This window comes from Ixodes scapularis, unplaced genomic scaffold, assembly GCF_016920785.2.
Source record: "Ixodes scapularis isolate PalLabHiFi unplaced genomic scaffold, ASM1692078v2 PGA_scaffold3__209_contigs__length_174095766, whole genome shotgun sequence".
Lineage (NCBI taxonomy): Eukaryota > Metazoa > Arthropoda > Arachnida > Ixodida > Ixodidae > Ixodes > Ixodes scapularis.
This window is the reverse complement of record NW_024609868.1, coordinates 164,581,337-164,601,328: the sequence shown is the minus strand read 5'-3', so window position 1 is coordinate 164,601,328 and position 19,992 is coordinate 164,581,337. Positions and strand designations below refer to the sequence as shown.

The 19,992-nt window shown below is 48.1% G+C and overlaps 1 protein-coding gene across 1 annotated transcript; it reads left to right on the top strand.

Moving 5' to 3' along the window:
- Positions 1–2,153: 2,153 nt before the first annotated feature.
- LOC121837356 lies at positions 2,154–19,610 on the top strand. Its single transcript, XM_042292953.1, has 2 exons — positions 2,154–3,962; positions 19,562–19,610. The coding sequence occupies exons 1-2, from the start codon at positions 2,227–2,229 to the stop codon at positions 19,608–19,610; spliced, it is 1,785 nt and encodes a 594-aa protein (XP_042148887.1). The 5' UTR covers positions 2,154–2,226.
- The last annotated feature ends 382 nt before the right edge of the window (positions 19,611–19,992 follow it).

The window sequence follows — 19,992 nt, the reverse complement described above, 5'->3', positions numbered from 1 at the left end:
TACGATGAAAAACAGTGCATGCAACGCGGGAGCATTGTCTTTCATTTTGACTTTGCTGAAAACTGGACCATCGTGCTTCCTGACGACGTGCAAGCATATCACTGGAAAAAAAAAAAAAAACAAGTTTCGATATTTACATGTGTAGTGACGACAAGAAAATCTGCAAACAGCTTTGCCATCATCAGTGAGGACCTGTGTCACGACGCCGCTCACGCTTGCTTGGCTCTAGAAAAAGTGAAGGAGTGGGTTGAAGACAACGTTGCGGTATACTCGTACGTGACGTACGTAAGTGACGGCGCCGCCAGTCATTTCAAGAATCGCTACCAGCTTCACCAATTTGCAGAGGACGATTGCCCACAAGCCCAGTGGTTATTTTCTGAATCTGGACATGGGAAAAATGCATGTGACGGAGTTGGCGGACTCGTGAAGCACCAGGCCACGCTGAACAACCTGAGAGAACGTTCAGTAAGCGCAATTCAGACGGCCAGGAAAATGGTGAGCGTTCTATCAAAGAAACTGAAAGGCGTGCATCTTGTATATCTGGACGAAAATGAGGTTGTTCGGTATCGTGAACAAAAAAAAGAAGAGTGGCTGACGGTGCGCGCCTTCCCTGGCATTCAGTCTTGGCACGCGTGGCGGCTCAGCATGTTATCAACAGAAGGGAGCTGTGACGTATATGTAGCACGGACAGTCGGATCTGCTTGGAAGCAACTTTATTAAATGGGTACAGCGAGGAAAACCTTAGCGTAAAGTGCCGAATTTGATTTCCCAAGGACTGCTCATTTTGAATGCAGGGACATCTTATTTATCACATTTTTCTTCACGGGGTATTTAACCTACTGTTTTTGTTGGTGGTTACTAATAATTTTTATCTGATCACTATAAAAAAAATCCCAAAATGTTATCCTCGAGCAGGATAAAATATATCGGCTTGCCACGATTCATTCATACACCCAGAGCATCGAAGCTGCTCCAGTTAGGCACTATGGCATCCGTCACCTGAAATTGTTTGTAATCGTAAATACACAGCCAACCTAAATATCTTACTATTATATCTTTGTTTTTGTGTGTGGAAGTAAAGTTATTTATTTTACTCTAGATGTAAAATATACCGGAAGGTACAACTTCACACTGCATCATCTTTTCTCAAATCATTAGTCTCTAATATGATACCACTTTGTACGCTTATGTAAAATGCTGTATATAGTTTCTCCTCCCTTTTACTGTGTGACCGATCGCTCTTTTTATCAATGACCTTTTCTGAATAAATGTATATAAAAGATTTGTGCAAGTTTCATGAAACTGGAACTCAGAGTCACTTCTTGTGTAGGACACTGCTAAGTGTAGGCTTTGAAAAAGGACCCTATTTTGGGGTCCTTTTGGGGACCCAGCGGCAGCCGACCATGGATGATGTGTTCGTCTCCCCCCTGACACGGGTGACCAGGCGCGATCGAAGACATGCAAACACACCCTGCACCACGACAACGAAGGCACAGCCAAAAAAGGTTTTAGGGTTTAATCAAAGAACCAGTGTATCAAGCCTGTGCGCGCGAGGGAACACCCGACTTTGTGTTTTATATTCCTGTTTTATATTTCTGCTTCCTCTTCTTCCTTTTTCATCTTTATGGGGAGCTGGACGATGTTCTTTCTTTTCTTCATCTTTGTAAATACAGTTGTGAGTAGCGCTCTTTTCTGTCCCTTCTCTCTTCCTCATACGTGTGCGCTAATGCCGTTAATATGTCTAACTACCAACTAGCCCAGTTATCAACCCTTTTACAGTTTATTTCTTTTGCATCGGGCCCTTCTCCTTTGAGTTCTGACCTTCCTTTTTTGCCTCCGTGTGTCCTTGTGGACCTGATAGCCAAGAGTGTGTGCAGTGCTCGGGTGGCCTGTTGGCACATTCGAAGGGGTACATGTCCTGTGGAACTCAGGGGACTATGTGGCTTCTTGGTTCCTTCAATAGGACACACAAGAAGAATTTGCCGTATCCTACGATCCGAATACTGGCGTCAGGAGAGGTTCCTGAGGGACTGCCTGAGAGTTGCCTGCTTTTCGGGTAATGGCAACGAACGACAAAAAAGAAGGTTCTACCATGTAATGAACAACACAGCAAATGACTCTACGGAGTTTCTCTGGGAAAGGATCAGGCCACATCTCCCGACCAAAAAAGCAAATGAACCGGTGCCCTCCACGGTGGGTCTCTACACAACACTGGGGGAGGTAAGGATGCCACCGGATATTGGCAAGCGTCTAGGGGTAGGCCCTAAGTACTGTTTCGAACCTGTGGTAAGCCCACCGGAGCTGATTACACTAGCAAAGCAAATCGCCCATAGGACAGTGGAAACGGACAGACCACGGTGCATCTCTGAGTGCGTTGACAGTCTTCACCCTCAGCAGAAGAAAAAACCTGTTGGGCATTTTAAGCCCCTGGTGGATTTTATGGGTGACAATGGACTGCGTGTCTTACTATCAGACAAAGAAGGACAGTTTGTGGTTCTACCAGAAAACATGTACAATGATCGAGCCTCAACAGCAATCACAAAAAATTTCAAACGGGTAGAAGTGGACACCAAGAAAACTCGGGATGCAGCAAAGCGTCTTTGTGAACGTCTGTCTCTAACTCAGTTAGCAGCGAGAATCGGGAAGGTTGACAAGTTTCATCTTGAAGTCTTCTTCTCAGTAAAGACTCATAAAGAAGGAAGCCCATTTAGAGCGATTGTCACCGAAAAGGGTTCCTGGCAAAGACAAGTCGCGTCCTATCTCCAAAAACATCTGTCATCTTTAAAAATACAGGACCCCTTCAAAGTAGTGAATTCTGAGGAAATCGTCGAATTTCTCCGGTTAAAGAGCAATGAGATCGGTACGGCCTTCAGTATAGATGTGGAGAACCTGTTTTACTCATTGCCACATGCACAATTATTGGAGTCTGTGAAGACATGTATTGAAGCCAATGGAGAGCTCTCCTTCAGGGGCTCATGTGGAATTTCAACGGAGAGCTTTTTAGAGCTTTTATATTTTTATCTAACGTCCATGATTGTTGGGTGGCGAGATGGGTGCTATGTACAAAAGTCAGGAGTTTGTATTGGCTCCTGTGTAGCCCCAGTCCTCAGTGACATTTATCTGGGAGCAGTAGACTGTGCCATTGAAAGGGAGCTTGGAAGTCGAGGAGTTAACAAGGTAGCCCGCTATGTGGATGACTTCCTGGTTGTTCTTCAAGATAACACCGATGTGCACACACAGGTGACCAATATTATGGCGACCTTCACTGAGTATGGAGGGGGCCTCAGGTTCACGTATGAGGTCCCTCAAGAAAACGTTCTCCAGTTTTTAGACCTTTCGCTTCACTTAGGTGATACGCATGTGTGCTGGACGTACTCTCCACGCTCCAAGAAACGAATTTTGGATTTCAGTTCGGCTCACTCTAAGATCGTCAAGAGGGGCATTGCTCTGACATGTTTGGGATCCGCGCTCAAGAAATCATGTTGCCACACAATGGAAGCCAGCTTCTCGATGCAGGTTGAAAGACTCAGAAAAGCCAGCTATCCATTACCACTACTGGCTAATGTAGCGGACACCTTGTTGAAAAGGGCAAAAGGCCTCCAAGCCAACAAACAAGATGTAGAAAAGACAAGACCGGTGGTAATCCCGTACCTTCACAAGACGTCACACAATTTAAAGAACGTGGCAGGTCGGTATGGGGTCCGAGTGGTATTTTCAGCCCCGCAAAAAATGAGCAAAATTTGCTCCATAGTCAACTCGCAAGCCGAAGGTGCCACAAGACAGAGGTGCGCAAAAAAACATGCTAAACCTTTTGTTCCGTGCTCTTCAGGCGTGGTATACAAGATTCCACTCTCGTGCGGCAAGGTCTACGTAGGGCAAACAGGCAGGAGTCTTAACGACCGACTTCGCGAGCATGATTATTCTTTGAGAGCCACAGTGGGAGGCCATCTTGCAACACATTGCAAGGAGTGCAATTGTAATCCGCTGTTCGGGGAAACAATAACCCTAGAGAGGCACAAGGATAAAATGACCCGCGAAGTGGTAGAAGCCTTCTACATCATATCCGCAGCTACTAAATGCATTAGTGTTGCATCGGTAGCCTTGACAAGCAAGGAAACAGACTTTTTAAGACGGACAATGCAGAACTCGCATGAGTCACGGGTGCCGCGAGACATCAGGCACGACGACCCAGCGGCAGCCGACCATGGATGATGTGTTCGTCTCCCCCTGACACGGGTGACCAGGCGCGAGCGAAGACATGCAAACACACCCTGCACCACGACAACGAAGGCACAGCCAAAAAAGGTTTTAGGGTTTAATCAAAGAACCAGTGTATCAAGCCTGTGCGCGCGAGGGAACACCCGACTTTGTGTTTTATATTCCTGTTTTATATTTCTGCTTCCTCTTCTTCCTTTTTCATCTTTATGGGGAGCTGGACGATGTTCTTTCTTTTCTTCATCTTTGTAAACACAGTTGTGAGTAGCGCTCTTTTCTGTCCCTTCTCTCTTCCTCATACGTGTGCGCTAATGCCGTTAATATGTCTAACTACCAACTAGCCCAGTTATCAACCCTTTTACAGCCTATTTTGGGGAGTTGTTTCTTCTTTCACAGTGCAATGATGCAACATGTTTTTAATAGAAATGAATGCCGAAATAGAGTATAACAGGGTACCCAAATTTAAAAAAAATCGAAGGTGGTGTTTTTTTTTATTCGCATTGGAATTTTTCTTTGTTTGATTTTTTTCCCATGTTTGCCTAAATATATTGTAACTATTGTGTCACTCAGATACCTTATTTATTTTTTCAATAATAGCCATATATTAGTAAAATAATGTCTCCAAGTTATGTAATAATGATTAAATTATTTCATGAGATACAGATTTCCAAAGTTTGCCATTTGTCGTTCGAGCAGGCATGTTTGGCAATTTTTAGAAAACTAAATAAATTTTTAATAAATATTATTACTTTATATTACAAGCAAGTTGTACCCATAGTTTGTTTGTAAAAGGTTTTAAAATTCTCCTAATTTTATTGTTTTAATTATTCACTTTTAAACTTGCCCCCTCCATCAGTGCGCGTTATTGCAACTGTCCACCTCTTCCTGCCTTACGATTTTTCTTGTCTCCAAATTTTTTTTTCTGGTCAAAACTAAGTGTGGATTTGTTTATACCAGACACTAGACAATGTCATATAAAAACATCAGTTGATTTAAAAATGTCGACCAGCCACCCTTTGGTCGATCTTATCTGAAATCACCCTCGAGGCGGCATCTTTATATCCAGAGTGGCATCTGTGTACGCGCGAAACACTGGCGCGCATTTGAACACGCCGGCGGCGCGTGTATTTGCGACGCGCGTCAAAAAAGGCCAATCAGGTGCCTGGTATTGGCTCCATGTTTTCACACCGTGAGGAAGCAGCTATGCACCCCCACGGACCAAGGTACCACTTGGCGGGGACTATCCGACGTGGTGTTCGAACGCAGCACGTAAACATACAGTGCTCTCGAGCCATCCCCAGCGAATCCCCGCAACGGCAGATACTTAAGCCGTCTACACTGTTAGCAAGTCCCGTGTATTTGGTGAATATTTGGGGTGAAAAACACGCTATTTACACAAATTACCATAAATTTACACGATGAGTAACGGATAATACGTTCAGATATCATGCGAGGTTGTAAAAAACGTGTTTTGGTTCGGTCATACACGCATAACCGTGTAGCCGACCTCGATAACACGCATCGCCTCCGGCGACGACCGCGGCATTGCCGGCTATCGAAGCACCGGAATGCTTGGGGACACACTTAGAAAAGACCGTCGAGACAAATGCCGCGGAAAGAAACATGTCTCAGAAACAGATATGCACCAAAAGCAATTACGCCATGTCGCGGGACGTTGGCGAAACCCGCGCTTACCGTGGCTCGCCGCCATTTTCTGGTCGATGGCAATGCGGCTTCCCTCATGTCGCCCATGTTTGCATTTAGTTTAGGGCTCTTGATAATAGTTTCTTACACACCACAAATAAAGTCATGGGTCCAATTATTCGTTCAAAACAGTTAAAATGGATATAAAAAGCGTGTCTTCGATGTGAACACGTGACATTGCAGTTGGTTTCGTTTTCTTCAACCTTCAACTGCTTCAACTGCAAGCGATCTGGCCGATCTGGCCATGGCGCAAGCGCAACGTCGATGTACGGTGGAAGCAAGAGCCGGTTGGCTTTCGTTCTTTTTGTTTGACCGGAGAAATTTCTGGCAGCCGCTATTGTTTTGGTTTGACGGGACGCGAGAAGCTTCGCATAGAGCTTCGCAGTTTGCGAGCACATAGTGAAGACGTGACCGGAGAAGTGCCCCTGTGATGTTCCCGGAAGACGGAAAGTACCATTCGTCGTGTGTGCTTTGAAAGCGAGGGGAGTCACAGGGTCCACGAGTGCGCAACCACAAGCCAAGGTTCACGACAGCGCTGCGTTCTTCGGCGATCTCGTTCTGTTTGGGGCAACACGGCGATGCGAGAAAGGGCCGAAACGTTCGTGGTGTGTGGTGCGGTGCTTGTAGGTAGAAACCCGCACTAACGCGGAGCTCATATTGGTTGTTGTGGGGTTGCGTTTGACGGGTTTAGCCCCATCGTCGTCAGCTGATCCGGTCCAGCTGGTCGGGGAGGACGCAGCGAGCGTTCTTAAAAGTAAATCTTCCTTCGTTCCGTTTCAAAATGTGGAAGATTCCCGACGCATACCGTGAGTAAAATGCTGCGGACGTTTTCAACAAAATTACGTCGTTTTAATTGAACAAGGGACTTCGGATAGTTTCCCTAAATCTGCCGTTTCTATGCTTCGTGTCGTTAGACTGCATTTGCACAGCGACGTGTTTGCACAGCGACGCACACCGCTCGAGTAGATGATTCGGTCCCGCAAACGACCGGTTATACAGAATTTCAGGGAAACTTAAGTCACCACCGATGTTTTCCTGTAAATCTCGTGTGACTTGTGTGAGTTTGTTGCGCTCATCATGCGGTGTGAATAAACTAGGGCAAGATTTTCTACCTGCCCACAGATGCATGAATTGAGACCAATTTTTTACGTAGAGAACATAGTGGTTTTTTTTTACATTGGGAAGAGGCCCGAATTTGTCTCTTTTCCCTCTGGCACTGCCCCAAGTTTCAAGTTGCAGTTTCAGTAGACATACCTACTAACAGGTACAAACTGCTCTAAAGCAGGTAAAAGACTGGGAAGTCAGGACGGTGCGGACACCGTGTTTTGCGCTTCTCGCAAGGTGACTGATGCTTTTGCGAGGTATGCGGAATATGCAAACGATTTTGTTATGCCCTTCGTTTGCGTCTCCAGAAAAAAGAATAAGATTATTTACAAATTTAGGCGCAATCACATGCCAAGATTTACGATAACAGTGCGTTCGCTTCGGTGGTCCGTGTAGTGGTATTATACGCTGCTTTCTGCAACACCGCGTCATGACGAAGAGCTGGAACGGTCACGGTCTGTGCTGGGCTAGCGGTTGACAGAAACCCGTATCGCCCGCATCGGCACCGAGTGCACTTGGGCTGTTGATGCTCGAGCCTTTCATACGCGGCTTGTCGCCAGCTGATCCTGCTGCTCGACGGTGAGGAAGCGGCGAGTGTGACCTCTGAAGTAAATGTAAATCCTCGTTCATCCAGTTATCCAGTGTCAAAGTGTGGAAGATGTCCAACGTGTACTGAGGGCGGGAACTACGAGCGTTTTGCCTTGCTTTTATAACCGAAACCAGAGCAGCGAGATAATTGCCTTGCGTACTCCAAAATGACGCAAGCAATAAGTTTCAACAGGTCGAGTACGTCACCGCGGATGTAGGCGAGACTGTGCACTGTTTAAACGCTTGCAGTATCCACGAGTGCTACCAGAAAAACGACGTCAACAGAGAAGGAGCTCGCGATTTTAGCATAATGCAGTGCCACGGGCTCGTGAATTTTCACTGTGGCTATATAGAAGTATTTAAAAAAAAACAAAAAAAAACGCATCAGCGCCACATTAATGATCACGAATAACACCGGTCACAAACTCCCAAGCCTCACCGCTTCGCTCGACACCAACACGACATACGACAACAATCTGCATCAAAACGCCCCAAAAGTGAAGGCGTCTGCTCCCGTACGCGTACTACAACTAGCGGAAGTGAAGGGTTGGGCGGATGTCCTTCACAATAATATATAGAAAAAATGCTTTGCGCAAGTATAATTTCCATTGATTATTGAATACGTACTGATAAAATCCCAATCATTTGTTTTTCGCAAAGGACTCATTTTACAGATTTTGCCTCCATACTTTTTAAATGCAAACAGTTCAATTCAATTTTTCAATTTTTATTTTCAGATCAAGTAATACAAAATGAAGAGCTGGCCCACAAAAGCAGCATTCTGCTTGTAAAGCATATATACGCCGCGGAGAGAGTCCATTGTTAGTAGGAAGTGTCGGGCGTAGTGTCGGTGTTGTGTTTGTCTATGTGTCGCTGCTGTGTCCTACGTGGTGCTCGTGTTGTCTGTGATGTATGTAGAGTAGCAGTCTACTCGTGATAGTTCCCAGCGTATAAACCGACTCCTGCTTTTTTTTTTCATTGGTTGCTAGAAATCGCACTAGGTGGCGCAAGTTACCGCCCGATTACAAGAGTTTGCTTGAGCTATTTATCCATGTAAGTTCAATATTCGTTTTTTTTTGTTTGTTTGTTTTTGTTTGTCTAGCGGTTTTGTCGTAGCTGCCGACGCCACCGACCGCCGACGATGCACGTAGGTACCTTTGCACGTAGCTACGTCCGCCGCTCGGAGACTGTTTACTGTGCATAAAAGACATCGAACGAGAACGAACGCGTCCTGTATGCTTTCAGTTCGGCTGAAAGGCGCGGCTGGCTGGGCTCGTCCCTCACCTGTTCTCGGCTGCTGGCCGCCATGTTTCGTAAGGAACACGTTGAACCGTGCTTCTCGGAAGGCAAACACGGTGTAGCGTGTTAACTTTACACAGCACCTCATGTGTAGACAAAAAACACAGATGGCTCCGTGTAAAACGAACACGTTTCGACGTGTCCGCTATGGGACAACAGTTTACACGTCCGGGCGTGTTATTTTTGCTAACAGTGTACGGGCTTTGGAAGACGGCGGCTTCAAACGCTGCCTCAAATGCTTAAAAAAGTAGAAACAAAGCGACAAACTGGAACGTTGTTTCAGAAACAAAACACTTTTGTGCGCCAAAAAATAAAAAGCGACTACTTTTACAGAGTTTTGGCTCTTTTCCGCGTTGCGTTTACGTCGTGCGTGCAATCGCAGTGGTGCAAATCCTCCGTTTGCTGCAATCGTAAGTAGCGAAGCAGCGAACTTAGCGAAGCGAAAAGATGGGAAGATAGGCATCACTAGGGCCACTATACATGATGCCGCTCTCTGCGCGATTCCATCTAAGTTCTCTCACGACGGTTGAGTGTGCGAGCTTCGCTTGCTTCGACGCACGGTGTAAGATACACTCTTTAGGTGAGGACACGGCGGGGCTGAACGCGCGACGCGAGGAATCAGATGGTGTTCGCTCGACGGGCATCCGAAAGGCTGTATCATTCCGCGGCCACCGTACCCGCGGCTGACAGTGTCGCCGGCGGCCAAACGGCGAAACTGTGTGAGAGCGAAAAAAATTATCTCGTTGCCATGACACCCCGGTACACCGTGGTCTTTCTGCACGAGCGACAACCTCGCTGGAGCCCTGCGCGTGTGTAGCATGAGGCGGCACGAGCCGTCTTGTACGTGCCCACGGGTCGACGAGCCACCTGCGGGCGCCGCTTGAAACCATAGTGAAAGAGAGTGAAGAGCGAACTTTATCGGGCACGTCGCGAGGATCGCGCTGTCCTCACCTGAAGAGTATTATCTCACACCGTGCTTCGAAGCAACCGGTCAGCGCGACTGTGCGTGACTCGGGAGCCCTCAGAAATGGTGATGCTAATCTACGCTCCCGAACACAAGATTTATTTATTTAAGGTCACAGCTATGCATTACATTGGACCTAGCGGGAGTGACTAAATGAGCTACGCTTCAGAGAAATGACATTTCGGCCGTCTTGATGTTTCAAATCTTTGTTATCAGGAACCAGTATCTGAAATGGCAGAATACAGTTTTTTTTTTTTTTTTTCTTTTGTCATGCAGAATTGTTGAAACAGTCCTCGAGAAGTCAAAGCGATATCGCCTGAGCCTCCTAACAAGTTTTTTTAAAGCTCAGGAGATCAAATTTTTGAACCGGAATGGTTCCAGTTGTGCCAGTTCTGCACTAAGAGCCAAAATGGCGGCGCCCACAAGAAAACTGGGGAACGGACTGCCGATACCAGGGGGGTAAAGACGCGAGCAGAATGTGGCAAAACCTGAGCTGGTCCCGCGAGAAAGAAATAAAATTTACACCACCTTCCTGAGGGAAACCATGGGGGGATGCGGAGCATCGCGGATCGTTATTAACGGTGTTATTAACGGTGTTAGTAACGTTGTTGAACTTCACGGTCCCAAACCTCAGGTTCTTCTGCTCGACGTTCACGAACCAACGCGGCTTCCCGTTCTCGAAGGTCGGTTTCCACCGCTCGCTTCGTACGTTTACGTTGAACTTCACCGTCCCGAACCTCAGGTTCTGCTGCTCGACGTTCTCGAACCGCCGCTGCTTTACGTTGTCGTAGTTCAGCATCCGCCGCTCGACGTTGACGAATGGACGCCGCTTCTCGTTGCCGTAGTTCAGGGTCTGCCGCTCGCTTCAAGCGTTTGCGCTCAGCGTCGCGTGCCCTTCACTGCGCAGCTTTGTCAGTGGACGTAGCGTTGCTGTTAGTTTGTGGGGTGGTGCTGATGCTTGCTTGCGCCAACCCACTAAAGGGCCATACGCACATTCGCGTTTGAACGCGTTTGAGTGCGTTGCGGAGTCCTTGCGGCCAGGCGCGGTCGCTTGCAGAGCGACGCGCGCCTTCCCGCAACGCTCGATAGCGCGACGCAAGCGAGTAGAGACTCGCACAACTTTCCGAAGCGTTGCGGTGCGTTCGGGTGCGTTCGACCAATCAGAAGCCCAAAGAGGAGAGGGGATGACGTGTTCGCTCGCCCCACCCGGCCGACTCGGCGAGACGTATCCGGTTCGCCGGCCGCAGTGCTTGCTTTTTCGTTTTGGGGAGCGGTGGGGACTGTATTTTCCAAGGCTGCGATGGTTCAAGCTTGACAAAACGCCGGGGAAGCCGGCGAGATTGTCCCAAGATCGAACACCGACGCCGTCGCCGTGCGCCGCCATGTTGCCTTGGATTTCGCTTACTATTGGTGAGCCACTAGCGACGATAGCGCGTTCTTATTGGCTCTTGACTGCGGTTGACTGCGTGTCAACGCAACTGTGCGTACAAGCTTGGCGCAAGCGGTCTTCGCAACGCAACACGTCCGCTTGCCGCTACGGAACGCACCGCGCTCAAACGCGAATGTGCGTATGGGCCTTAACTGACGGGACTGTTGCTTCCATCACACTTCATCGAAAGAACGGAGTGGAGTCAAAAGCGGTGAACTAAACACGCGCAGCGCGCTACCGCTGCTTATATTCACACTTGAAGGAGAGGAGACTAGAGGAGGAGAGTTGCGCATGCGCGCGCGGTGTGAGTAGAAGCGAACGCACGCGAAGTGCACGCAGCTGGTAGAGAGAGAGAGCGGAGAGAGTAACGCGCAGCTGTTGGAGAGAGAGAAGGAGGAGAGTTGCGCATGCGTAGTGTGAGTGCGGACTACGACGCCGCGGGACATAGACCCGATCAAGAGATGCTCCGCATCTAAAAGAAAGCGGCGGAAGAGCAGACAAAGAAAGCAGACGATAGGTAAAGCAGGTTCCCTTTATCGCGAAAAATTGAAGTTACTCGGGCGCTTGTAAACTATGTTTGTTAAATTCATTAGTATATCTTGCCCTGGTACATGCAGCCGTCTTTCGTTCGGACAGTCGTGTTTTGGACTGGACTGGTTTTGTGAGACCGCGGCGTGATTCCTGCCGTGCTCTTTCCCTTCCCTCTTTAGGTCCACTTTCCCTCCTACGAGAGGAAATGAATCTTCTGGTACGCTTCCAATGACAAACCCCGGGAGCTAGAGAGGAGAAGTGTACTGTCCTAGTCAAAAGGAGAATCAGGGCGACGACTGCTGGAAATCGTTCATTCGATCCGTCTATGTATACAGTTTCGTCGTCAGGCCAGCTTGGCTCGCAATAACACACCAAGACAGTACAACATAAACATCTCCGTCACTGCGTCACATTGCATGATGACAGCAAACTGATACGTCACTAGATTACGAGGAATCGAGCGTCCGTTGCAGTGGCCCAACGTACGCGACAACGTTAAACCGATGCGCAGCGACGACGTTGTTTGCGCGTGACCTACCACACCCGGCACGAAAGATGGCTCTTCGAAGACGACTCGATATGAGCCGCATTCGAGGTTTCGATTCCCATCCTTTGAGTTGAAACCTTTATGCTAAATGCCGATGCATTTCGTCGCGAATTAGTGTAACGACAGCAGCGGTTTCGGAATCATTTTAGTTTTATACAACGCGCGATACCGGTGCTTTTTTGCAAAGTAATCTAAAAAAGAACTAGGTACAAAGCTTACAAGTGATGTTTTTCTATTTGTATATTCAGGCATCACCAGTGATATGGGCCTATCGGAACGACCAACTGGGACCACCGATGTCCGCCTCTCTGCCCGCCGTTTCGAAATGGCCCTAATGCACGCGACGTTTCCTTTTACTGGGTGTATCAGGGAGAGGCCAAGCTCTTTAAATCGACCGCAAAATTCGGTTTCTTAACCTATCGCGCTACGACTTCGTGGAGCGTTGCCCACAGATGATGCATTTTTTTCTTTTTGTAAAATTTCCAAAGAGCGAACTTACCTGAGGAAAAAGTAAAGAAAGGAAAAGGCTTAGTTCCTATGGAAACGCAGCGAAGCCAAAGGTCTTTGAACAGCGTGGCGCCGTTTCGCACGGGAGACAAGAGATGGCGCAAGTGGTCGCGATGCCAACTGCGCCCATACGCCACCACAGGGTTGGGCAGAAATACTCAAAAATGTATTTGGAAATACAAATACTGGGATACATTAAAATAGTGGCTAAAATACTGATACTGAACTATATCTATAAAAGTGTATCGCGATACGCATCGGAAATACATTTTAAATACAGGCAAAAAGTATCTGGACCAACAAATCCAGGACTACATTTTAGGGAAGGCAGAAATACAAATACAGAAATACTGATACTGCAATACATTTCTTTAAATTTGTTTGAGACGCCAAATCAGATGAAGCTTGAAGTTGGAAGTTTTTGATCCCGAAATTACCTTCCCGTAGGCTTGGCACTTCGCCTTGAAGGTAGTGATTTCGGACGACGATATGTCAGTCTCAATGGGCTCAAAAAAAAGTTCCATCAAGGACTAACCACGGTCCTTTCCTTGAGATCCTGTCTGTCTGACGAGGGATGCGAAAAGACCTCGACCTCTAAACAAATTCTGTCATCCTAAATCCCATCCAAACGTCACTTCGCCCCTATCCAATAAGAACGCCCTGTCAACAATGATCACATGACGTCACGATGGAATGAACAGGGATTCTTTATCTGTAGGTGTGGCCTTAGCATGAAACCTCACCACGCAGCTGTATGAAACGACAGTACGTGCTTTCGTTCTAGGATACCTCGTTGAAGATCGTGAAGGCAGTGCCCATTTGGAATTTTCGAGACTAGTGGACCCCCTGAAGCATCCTGGAACACATGTCTTATCTTTTGTTACGGTTGAAACAACGATACGGTGGCATCCCTGTTGTAAAGGTTTTTCCTGCCGACCCTCCGCCACCAACGCATGACTGCAGTTCCCAAGTTTCGCCTTCCATAATCCAAACAGAGACATCGTGGATTGCGACCTGATATTGTTCCGAACAGGTGCGAGCTCTCCGAGAAACAGCGCGTTCGAGACAAGTCGCAAGTGTATAAAGTCTGGATCGGCACAGCGAGGCCACGTCTTGCCTCCTTTCTGGGTTTTGAATCACCAGAGCAGCGGGTTACGTTTATGTCGGCTGATGACGTACCCTTGAGCCGTGAAATATTACGGGCGCAGAGGCAGACACATTTGAATATGTGTTGAACTTCACTGCGTGAGTCATCCTACTATTTCAAGTCAACCACCACCAGGCTCGTGCTGCAACCGAGTGTGACTCAGCTTTGCCGGCTGGGTGTACTGTGTACGCTAAGGCAAGAGAGACGGTTAGCAGCGGGCGTTGGATGCCAGCAAACAATGACTCAAGAAACCCCTACCTAAGGTCCTGCGGCACAAGACGCTCTGACTCCACTCCTGGAACGCCACCTGGTTAGAGTCCCCGACTACGCCACACTTCTCAGAAGAAAGAAGCGGACGCATAGAAAAATAGTTTGGAGAATCGGAAGGAACCTTGGTCAGCATGGTAACAACGCCCCAGCATCTCCTCGACCCTACACTCTAAGAAAAAAGGGTCAGTATAGTCCTCCCTAAAGGGAGGAACGCTCTTGACACATATGTTCCTTCAGAAAGGGAGAAACTTTCGTCCCTTAAGCAGGGGAGGAAAAGTTCCTCCGTCGACTGCATCTCATTATGGCGGCCACGAATCGAGCAAATCGAGCTCGGTAAGGCTTAACGAGAACACTAAGTCTATTGCACGAAGCGAGAGGAGCAGGAAATAAAAACGTAACACGAGCTTTCCGCGAACTGTATTTATTTCCGAAGTTTCTTTGCCCCTGCAGGTAAAGAAACTTACGTTTCGAAAGCATGCAGTCACTCAGTCTTCTCATCGTCAGCACTGCGATGTTCAACGGAGACAACCGGCACTCAGTTCGCGCACTTTATGTCCTACCTTTGCTATTCCTCGAGCCACAATTCCTTCGTCAACCGTAGCGTGAACCGCACATCACGGAGGAGTGAAAATCATTCGCCCGCAAAACCAAAAGCCGCTCTCAAAAAAAAGCGAATCCGAAGCAACCTCTTGGCTTATCTCAGCACGGTAACACGAAATTATGGCGTAGCTGGCGTAGCCGCGTAGCGTAAAAGGATGTTAAATCGCTTGCCACCAGATGGCAGGGTCAAGCAGAGTAATCGCACGTAGCTAGGCTAGGTGGCGCTAGGTACCGCCCAATTCATGTTTTACAAAAAAATATATTTATTTTCTTACGCCACAATTGCGTTTCCTTTTCTTCGGATCTCTAACACATGTAGACACGTTGCGCACACTACAAACATCAGGTCAACATATATTGAACGCATACACAGGCATCGCACATACAAACATCAATACAACAGCAAACTACCCCGATCACTACTAGCGAGCCCTGCGTTTCCGTCTTTTATAGTGGTCGTTTTGAACGTGCGGAATTTTTCGGTGACTCCCTAAGCAAAAAAAAATATTCCGAACATGTTAATTTTTTTCCAGCAATGTCATACATCTGAGGCTATTTTTAATGGCTCAGGGGATGAATCTCTTATTAAAAAGAAGACGCTCAATCATGCCATAATTATTTGAAAGCCAATAAATCGAGCCGCTCCAATGTGGTTCCAAGCCATGAGTTTGTTTTCCCGCATGGCCCTTCGTAGCCAGTATTCATATTGTAGTGTTCGTTTTTCTATTTGTGCTGTTCGCGCAAAGCTGCAATTGCCGTCTTGAATTAATCTCTGTAGAGCGGATATCCACTCAGCTGGAAGTGATGCTTCACGGGCACAGAAATCGCTTTTCGATCAACTTGAATGCAGTCAAAGCCGCGACTTCCGACAACCGTTAAGTGTACGGAGCTGCGCCGTTGCGAGCTCGAAAACTTCTAGCGCTCATCCCAGCGCGCCACTTAGAGGGCAGTTTCTACAGGAACCGTAATATATTTAAACAGTAAAATAAAGGATAGCGTTTTGTTTTTTTTCGATTTTGCCTGTCTTCTTTTTTTTTTATGCTAAACTTCCATTATAAATATACGTACTTTCCGTCATACTTTCGTAGTGTTGTCTTTTCCCCAGAGCGCAATCGCTCTCGGGGACCGACAGTCACATTGGCCACTGTACGATAGGAGCTTACCGTTCAGACCAGCGTTCCAACATGACTATCCACACGTCGATCGACTGCACCTAATCCCTCAAGTGGTTTTAAACTCTTTAATGTAAAGCGGAATGTCATCCTGCGACACTCCGGCCCCTCCGATAACGGCCCGACCAGTGGCATCAATGCCCGACAGTTTACGTCATCTCATCTTGTTGTTACACCACTGATACGCGAACACACGGTCACATCGGCGATAATTCCAGTCTTCTGTTCACAACCCACAACACTGCCATCACGATGTCGCCGACACGAAGAAATACAGAACCACGTTGACGATGTTGCTGACACGCAGAAGAATCACGTTGAACGCCGGTTGGCACTCGGCACGGGACAACGGAACCGAACTCAGCACGGAAGGCACCCAGGCAGCCGGCAGGAAAACCTGCCTTCCTTGGACGCAGTTCCCGCGATTTCCATAACGTCGAAAACGTCGACACAGTTCCTCGTGGTTTCGCTGCTGTAGTTCCGCGTGTGTCCCGCAAATTGGAGACGGCCGTCTTACCCAGTGTATGTAGCGCTGCTGGCACTGCTCCGGAACTTCGCTGTTTCTAGCGGCTTCGTTAGCTCATTTGATAAAATTAGTGGTAAAAAGGTCAATGCAACCGAAATGTTCTGCACGTTTGGACTAGAAGACGGAATTACAGGCGGCCTTCGCTGCCGCTGAAGCTCAATCAACTCAACATTAATTTATTAAACAACGTGCGCGATGTGCTCGAAAAACGAAACCGAAAGAAGATGGGTCGGGAGGGCGAAAGCTTTCTCCGGTCTGCCTGGAGGAGGAAAACGTCTCGGAGAATAATAAGGACTTTAATTTTCCTTTCATCGGTCTGGGTTTGTCTATGTGTGTTTTGGTAAACAAAAATAAAAAAAAAACTTTACAAAAAAAAAAAAAAAACACTTTCCTGGGGATCGAACCGTTGACCACTTACTTGGTCAGTAGCGCGATGTTCTACCCCTTCGCCAACTGAACAAGGAGGAACTCACCCTCCTCCTTTCATCTGAACTGCCGTTCCTCCCTTCTCTGGGCAACTTGTCCGCAACAAGGAGGAACAGTCGCTTTTGCTACCTTTCTCCTCCCTTTTTTCTTAGAGTGTAGTGCCCTTCAAAGAAAAAAAATGCCTTCGGATATTTTTTTGAAGGGGGGGGGGGGAGTATTTCTCAAGAAATGTAAGGAAATAAATTTCACCCTGATTGTATCGCGATACAAAAAGACATTCAAAATGTATTTCGATACAGAAATACAGATACTGGTGAAAACAATGCATCGCGATACAGAAATACAGATACGAAATATATTTCTGAAATACTATCGCGATACTGCCCAACCCTGCGGCGCCGAAAGCCGGCGTCTTTAGCAGACGATCTTTTCGACTCAAAAGCGGAGCGCGTTCCGCAGGCGGCGACAGTCACAGAAACAAAAACAAGCGCGGTAACAAGGAACTGCAAGGCAGACGACAACGGTACCCCGAAAAAAAGTCAAAATATCCTGACAAACCATTTTTCTAATCGATTATGTGTCCATACAATATGTTTTATCAGTAAGGATGATAAAATATATGCATTGGCAACTGATATCAAAAAAGCTTGCGCCGCTTTTGAGTCGAAAAAATCGTCTGCTAAAGACGCCGGCTTTCGGCGCCGTATGCTCGTTCATTGGCGCAGTTGGCGTCCCGACCGCCTGCGCCATCTCTTGTCTCCCGTGCGAACCGGGGCCGTATTGTTTGAAGACCTTTGGCTTCGCCGCATTTCCATAGGAGCTAAGCCTATTTCTTTCTTTACTTTTAGAGCGCAGCTCTTAGGGGCCCGTTTCCGGCTTGAGCGGCGTCGCCGTCGCCGTCGCCGTCGGCGTCGGCGTAACCGCGCGGTGCATCATGGGAAATGTCCCATAATGCACCGCGCGAGCCCCCCACCAAGGTCACGTGACCTCGTGGGGGGTCACGTGACTCCCCTGAGGTCACGTGGCCCCCTCCTCGAGGTCACGTGACCCCCCGATGACGTCATCGTCACTGATGACGTCACCGGCATCCACATCGTCATCGTCATCATCACTGATGACGTCACCGGCATCCACATCGTCATCGTCATCATCACTGATGACGTCACCGGCATCCACATCGTCATCGTCATCACTGATGACGTCACCGGCATCCGCATCGTCATCATCACTGATGACGTCACCGGCATCCACATCGTCATCGTCATCATCACTGATGACGTCACCGGCATCCACATCGTCATCGTCATCATCACTGATGACGTCACCGGCATCCGCATCGTCATCGTCATCATCACTGATGACGTCACCGGCATCCACATCGTCATCGTCATCATCACTGATAACGTCACCGGCATCCACATCGTCATCGTCATCATCACTGATGACGTCACCGGTATCCACATCGTCATCGTCATCATCACTGATGACGTCACCGACATCCGCATTGTCATCGTCATCATCACTGATGACGTCATCAGTGACGTCACTGATGTCGTCACCGGCATCCGCATCGTCATCGTCATCATCACTGATGACGTCATCAGCGACGTCACTGATGACGTCACCGACATTCGCATCGTCATCGTCATCATCACTGGTGAAGTCATCAGTGACGTCACTAATGACGTCATCGGTACCCGCATCGTCATCGTCACTGATGACGTCATCAGTGACGTCAGTGATGACATCATCGGCATTGGGGGTCACGTGACCCCCAAGGTAACGTGACCCCCCCCCCCCTGGTTAGTTTAACCCCCCCCAGTGCCCTTCCCTCCTCCTCCTCAAGAGCTGCGCTCTAATTCGGCGTTACAGGGAGTTGTAAGCGGCTTTCATTTTTTTCTCAGGTAATATCGCTCTTTGCAAATTTTACAAAAACAAAATGCACCATCTGTGGGCAACGCTGCACAAAGTCGTAGAGTGATAGGTTAAAAAAGCAAATTTTGCGGTCGATTTAAAGAGCATGACCACTTCTTGAAACACCCAGTAGATTATTATGCAAACTCTATGATGCCTGGAACTCGTCTCCGACTGGTGTGTTAGCGTCCTATGCTTCCCCTACATCAAAAGTGGCTCCGAAGTGGCATCAAATGACGTCACAGAAGCCGGTGTGTCATGCTGTCCCATTGCGCGATCCTGGCGGTCGGGTGTATAAACGCTGGCGAAAAGCACGAGCGAATACGAGTGTCGCTGTCGTCATGGGGTCCCAACGTCTGCCTGCTGAAGCTTCCGTAGACTGTCACACCAGAGAGCGACCTGCAGCAAAACAGGCGTCTGCTACATCCACCACCGCTGCTGGAACACCGCCAGGATCGCGACCGGCGACAGCATGACGCTTTTTTGACGTCACCGGGCGGAACTCGAGGGACCACTTTTTTCGACGCGGTAAACACACCAGTTGGAGACGCGTTTCAGACACCGTAGTTAACTCTAAGTCCGATACTCTACGTGTAACTTATTTACGACGCATTTCAGGCTAACCTGCTGCATCGGCGCTTGTCTTGCTACCCTATCGAGCCTGTAGATTGAGAAAAAAGCTCGTGTCATCCCGCAATCGGTACAATGAACAGGACATTTTTTTCAAGGGCAACTCCGGCCGAAACTTAAAATTAAATAAATTACTGGTATCGCTGTAGTGACACAAAATACTACCCCAGCCAAAAACTTACGTGGGGGGGGGGGGGGGGGGGGGGGGATGCCGCATTCTCAACTAATGCCGATAATAAGAATGCGACCCGCCCCGAGCCGCTGCTCCTTAGCGGGCGGCCAGCGGGTTGCCGATCGCTAAAGCAACATTGTGCCGTGACGTCAGTATCGTTCTCTTTTTTTTTTTCCTCCGGTCCGGGCGTTGAGCGGAGTGCGCTTCTTTGAGCCGCCACCACCGCTACTTCGGCTTGTGTTTGGCG